The sequence below is a fragment of the Glycine max genome, chromosome 11, assembly GCF_000004515.6.
Source record: "Glycine max cultivar Williams 82 chromosome 11, Glycine_max_v4.0, whole genome shotgun sequence".
Lineage (NCBI taxonomy): Eukaryota > Viridiplantae > Streptophyta > Magnoliopsida > Fabales > Fabaceae > Glycine > Glycine max.
Window position 1 is genome coordinate 37,140,755 of NC_038247.2, and position 6,380 is coordinate 37,147,134.

The 6,380-nt window shown below is 30.8% G+C and overlaps 1 protein-coding gene across 1 annotated transcript; it reads left to right on the top strand.

Moving 5' to 3' along the window:
• Nucleotides 1-3,880: 3,880 nt before the first annotated feature.
• LOC100799704 (uncharacterized acetyltransferase At3g50280) lies at nucleotides 3,881-5,778 on the top strand. Its single transcript, XM_006591317.4, has 2 exons — nucleotides 3,881-4,594; nucleotides 4,776-5,778. Exons 1-2 carry the CDS (start codon nucleotides 3,937-3,939, stop codon nucleotides 5,525-5,527), a joined length of 1,410 nt encoding a protein of 469 aa, XP_006591380.2. The 5' UTR covers nucleotides 3,881-3,936; the 3' UTR covers nucleotides 5,528-5,778.
• Nucleotides 5,779-6,380: the final 602 nt, after the last annotated feature.

Consider the following 6,380-nt stretch of genomic DNA (forward strand, 5'->3'; position numbering starts at 1 on the left):
CTTTGAATATGAATGGATAAATAATCATTTTTGTTCTTGAATGTGTAATTCGATGACAAATATATTCTGAAGATGAAAATACAAAATTTAGTCTCCATACCTAACAATTATTATTTATTATTAATGTATCTCATATACCATTGATGAGATATTCTTGCGTAAGAACAAATCTAACACCTCACTCTTGCATATCATTAATAAAAATTTGATAAGTAATAAAAAAATATTTATCATTTATTAGAATTAATATGATTTTTTTTAACAAGACAAATTATATAATCTGTTTTCTTAAATAACTATTTGATCCTATGAAGATATATTAAATATTTACAAAACATAAAAAATTTAACTTTTTGTTATCTTTTTTTTTTATAACTAACTAAATGATTTTTTTATAAATATAATATATATATATATATATATATATTTTAATAATAATAATAATATTATTATTATTATATTTATATGTATTTTTAAATATATTTAATTTTTTAAAGTAAATTAAACCGAAGGAGTCCGATAGATTATATATATATATATATATATATATATATATATATATATATATATATTAAAATCTATTTATATATACATTTTAAAATAAATATAAATATTTTAAAAAAACATTTAAAATGATTTTTCTAGGTTTTTTTACTGCGTTCTAGGCTTATTTTTAACAAGTGAGATTGTGAGTTTTTTAAATTTGGTTTAATTAAAAAATCAAGTTTAAAATCAGTTTTTTTTTTAAATTTTAACAAGCCTATAATAATAATAATAATAATAATAGTAATAATAAATATATTATAAGATTTCTCATTTAGTTAGTTAATTAATGGATTTCACATAAACAAAAGATAACAAGAGAAATTGATTTTTTTATCATATAAATATTTAATATATCTTCATATGATCAAATTTTTATTTAAGGAACCAAATTATATTATTTTTTTAAAAGAAATTAGATTAATACTGATATATAATAAATATTTTTTCTTTATATTTTATTACTTGTTAATTTTTATTGATTATGTGTAAGGATGGTTTGTTAGGTTTGTATCCATCCAAGAATATATCACTATTGATATATCAAAAGCTAGCAGCGTCGATGGTGATTGAGAAGGGCACGATCGATCACCAGTCCACCACGCTTATGAAACCTAATTTTGCAAAAAAACCTTTACAGTATAATTTTCATTGCAGTTTTTTTTTATATACTTTTTGTTAGCTTCCTTAAAGAAAATCAAGTTTGGATAACGAGAATTTTAAGATAATGAGTAATTATAAATTTTATTGATTATTTTTAAAATCTTTTGATTACGTAAACATAAAATAATAATTTTTTTTGGTATTCTTAGGATAATATTGATTACTTTTTTTTTTCATTTTCTTAATGAGGGTTTCTTGCTAACAAAATTGCAAAAAAAGCAAAGGCCAAAGGTCATGCTAATGTAAAAAAGCTAACAAAGTCAACATTATTTTATTTAATTTTTGTGAGGGTTGCCGTGGTTTAGGTATTTAATTAGTTCTTGTATAAGTTAATATCAATAAATATTTCTTCACTCTTACATATCAAATAAATTATGTGATAAATATCAGTTATCGTGTTCGATGGGAGGCTATTCCGTACCAATAATCAATAAAAAATTAATTAATATTAATAGAGTTTAATGCATATATATCGATATTACAATATTATTTGAATTTTTTAATGTATATATAATTTTTAAAAGTTAATAAATTTATTAACAAATTTTTTAACGATAATAGTGACAACAACGATAATGATAATAGTCTTGATGACAAAAATGATGATAACGACAATGATAAAGAAGATGATAATACTGATAATAACAATAGTGAAGGTCATGACGATAAAGGTAATAATTCATATATATATATATATAATTGGAGGAGTTAGAGAATCCGATTAATCGACTTGAATTGTGTTTGCATTTTTGATGATTAGTTGTTATTTGTTGGTATGTTTTGTTTTGTTTGAACGAAAAATTAATACTCTATAAATCACAGTCTGTTTCATGAAAGGTTGCATTTTCCTTATAGTATAGATTATGCTAATCTATTGAGATAAAGAGTATTGAGAAAAAAGATAGTTGCAATTCTTTTACTGCTTTTACAAAATTAATTCTCTATACATCATTCAAAACTTATATCGTCTAAAAGGATCAACGTATAGTAGAAAACACATCTCCGGTAATAACCTAGATGAGAAAGTTGTCACCTCGAAGAAGATCGTAACTTGAGGACGTTGAACTAAGTTTTTTTTTTTTTTTTTTTTTTCTAATTCTCTGTATTGAATTGCCGTCAAGTCAATAGTCTAATCACACAGATCCATTTTCTAATGATCGAGCCATTAGTACAATTGGAAAGTACTTGGGACGTCCAAATGCATGCATGTTTGGAATATTTTCAAAAACTTTCTTAAGAATCTAATAAAAACAAACGATTATTTTTTAGAAGGAAATATATAAATTGAATACGCATTACTGATAAAATTGTTATACGTAGTTACTACATATTAAATAATTGGATTGTCTAAGCATATTAATTATAGTTTGATTCTTTGCTAAGCAAAGATAAAACTTGTTTACGTAATTACTTTTACTCGCTTAATTGTATATACTGTTATTTTAGTTTTTATAATTTTATTTTTTTATTTTTCGTCATTAAAGTTACAAAACTATACATGTCCATTTAGTTTTTAGTGAAAAATTAAAACTATATCATATTTTAGATATAAAAATTAAATAAAAAATATATTTTTAATTAAGAATAAAAAATGTATGTAAGCCGGAAAATTAAATATACACTAGTATTAATTTTACGTTGATTTTAATATTAAGATATTCGATCATGAACCTGCTCTCGTTATCCTTTATCTGCAAAAGGTCCACCTATATATATGAGGGGGGTGGGAAATTAAGCATCATTCATCCCCAAAACTAATGTCCTTATAGAATTTATACTTTTTTTTACTGCAGAATTTATACGATTTAAAATTAACAAAGTAAGGCATATATATATATATATATATATATTGAAAATTATTTCCAATAGTTGTGCGAATAGTGAGGAATATGGTTCTCTGTAAGCATTGTTTCGGATTTTTTTTATCATAAATAGAATGAATAAGAGTTAAAACTGTACGTTTTATTTCCAAAATAAGTGTTGTTAGGTTTGTTGTCGTTGGTGATTGGTGCATATGCTGATAGAAGATTTGTAAAATTAATTATAATTAAAATATATTTTAAGCTAAAATATTTTATATTTGATCTTTTCATTTTAAAAACAAGTTAAAGGTCAAATCAGTGTAAATTTTTTCATGCTAACACAGTATTTCTTAAAATTATCTTAGCACAAAGTTAATTTTGATCCCAGGCTAAATTCTTTAATGTGAGACAAATTATATTTATATAAATATTTAACAAACTAGTATCACACTTATCTCAATTAAAAAATAAGTTATTTTCAAAAAATATTCTTCATTAAAATTTGATATTAAAAAAATCATTAGAATTAAAACCCTATTAAATAAACGATATCTTAAAAATACACCCATTAAATGAAATGAAATTTATTTATATCTAAATACAAGATCATTTGATTTATTTATTTATATGGAAGAAAGTACATGTGCAAGTGCAACTCAAATATCATAATTTTTTTTTACTGGACGAAAATATTGTACTTCATAACTGTTATTTTTCTTTCATGCAGCCCAGGTGCGTATTTATCATCATTATACTACTTAATAACCTGATGTGTTTAAATAAGAGTTAAAAGAGTACGTTTTATTTGCTAATGGAAGTTACACGAACCTGAACATCTAAACAAATCCTCCAGTGCATGAACCAAGACAACCTTTATAAACAGGACATACCCAGCGTCCTCTTTTGTCATAGAAGCACAAGTGTCATCATGTTATGTGTAAAAATGTCTTCTTCTTCTTCTTCTCCTGCTGTTCTCTCAAAATGCACCGTTTTCCCTCACCGGAACTCCACTCTGGGGGACCTCAAGCTCTCTATCTCCGACCTTAACATGTTTTTATCTCACTACATCCAAAAAGGCTGTCTCTTCACCACTCCTTCACTTCCCTCTCACTCTCACACTCTCATCCCTCACCTCAAAAACGCGCTTTCCCAAACCCTCTCTCTCTTCCCTCCCCTCGCCGGCCGTCTCAAAACCGACACCGACGGCTTCGTTTACATCACATGCAACGACGCCGGCGTCGACTTCATCCACGCCACCGCCGCCGATATCTCCGTCGCAGACCTCCTCTCCCCGTCGTCTTCGTCTGATGTCCCTCCAATCTCCAAGCAACTCTTCCCCTTCCACCACAAAATCAGTTACACTGCTCATTCTTCCCCTATCATGGCCTTCCAGGTCACCGATCTCGCCGACGCCGTCTTCCTTGGCTGCGCCGTCTGCCACTCCGTCACCGACGGCGCCTCCTTCTGGAACTTCTTCAACACCTTCGCCGGAATCTCAAGAGGAGCCACCATCTCTCCCTCCAGCCTCCCCGATTTCCGCCGCGAGTCCATCCTCAGCTCCAACGTCGTGCTCCGCCTGCCAGAAGGTAACAATAACATCACTAAAACAGAACAAATTATTAATGCATTAATGATAAAAATTACAATTATTATAATTGTGTTGCCATGAGTCAGAAAATTTTATATTACAAGTAATTGCGGGAAAAACTACTCAAAACCATGCTCTGTTGCATAACACTAAATTTAGTAATAATTTCTTTTGGGTAGATATCAAGGTGACCTTTAATGTGGAGGAACCTTTTCGCGAGAGAATCTTCAGCTTCAGCCGCGAATCAATTCAGAAACTGAAAGCTACTGTGAACAAAAGCTTGACATTGTTTCCTCCGCCAGAGAACGGTGACGCGGTTGAGTTGATGGCGAAGATGAGCAGCGACACGCAACTGAGAACGGTTACAGAGATTTCGTCGTTTCAGTCGCTGTGCGCGCTGGTGTGGCGCTGCGTGACGAAGGCGCGAAATCTCGAGGGGTCGAAAACGACGACGTTTCGAATGGCAGTTAATGTTCGCCAACGCTTGGAGCCCAAGTTGGGGGACAGTTACTTCGGGAACGCGATTCAGAGCATTGCCACGTGCGCAGAAGCTGGTGATGTGGCGTCTAAGGAGCTTCGCTGGTGCGCGGAGCAGCTGAACAAAAGCGTGAAGGCCTTCGATGGTGCTACGGTGCGCCGTAACTTGGAGAATTGGGAGCGCGAGCCTAAGTGCTTCGAGTTGGGAAACCACGACGGCGCCACCGTGCAGATGGGAAGCTCGCCGAGGTTTCCGATGTACGACAATGATTTTGGATGGGGGCGGCCCTTAGCCGTGCGCAGCGGCGGAGCGAACAAGTTTGACGGCAAGATGTCGGCGTTTCCCGGGAGGAATGGCGGCGGCGCCATCGATTTGGAGGTGGTTTTGGCGCCGGAAACCATGGCGCGACTCGAGTCTGATTCTGAGTTCATGTTTTACGTGTCTGGTTGGTAGGGACGCATGTTTTAATCTGAATAGCTTAGCTTTCACCGTGATGTTGTTGTTGCCGTTAGATTGTGTTTATTTATTTTACCGTGTTTATAAAAAACTTGAGTAACGCCGTAACGGCACGCTTAGAATGGGGCTGATTTTGCTGTGCTAACAGCATCTCTGCGACTGCGCCATTGTGCGTTATTTGCCTTATTAGTATTTATTGTATTGTTATTGATTCCAGTTCCTGAAATCAAGTTCGCTTTTAATTTTAATTTATTAGCAAGCGGTTTTTTTTCTCTATGAATGATTTTAGATTTTTTTAAACATCTTTTCATTAAATGAAAAATATATTAAAAGGTAACTCTAATTAAGTGTTAATTAATTTTCTAAGGATACTAACACTAATTAAGGAATTAAAAGAGAATTTTTTATTTATTTAAAATCATATGAGAATATATTTAAAAATTATAAAAAGTGTATTTTCATGCGTTTTAATAAAAATATTTTTATTTATTTAAAAAGTGACATAAAATTACTATAATTTATTGGTTGATTGATTTTGAATTTGATCTCTTAAATAAAATTTTAGATTAAAGTTTTATGAATGAAAAGAAAATTAATTCTAACAAAATCTAAATTGCCAAGTAGCAATCAGCAAATGAAATGAGTCAACATAACTAAAGCATATAGGAACAATGAAACAGTACCGAATAAAGAATTGGTGTTCACCAAACTTGTACGTATATACGGCCTTATTTTGAGTATCAATTTACCATTTTGAGTATCAATTTACCATTTCAACATTGTAAGGACCTCGCCAGAGAAGCCATAGGCCAATAACACAGTAATAATAGCTTAATTTATAATTGCTTCA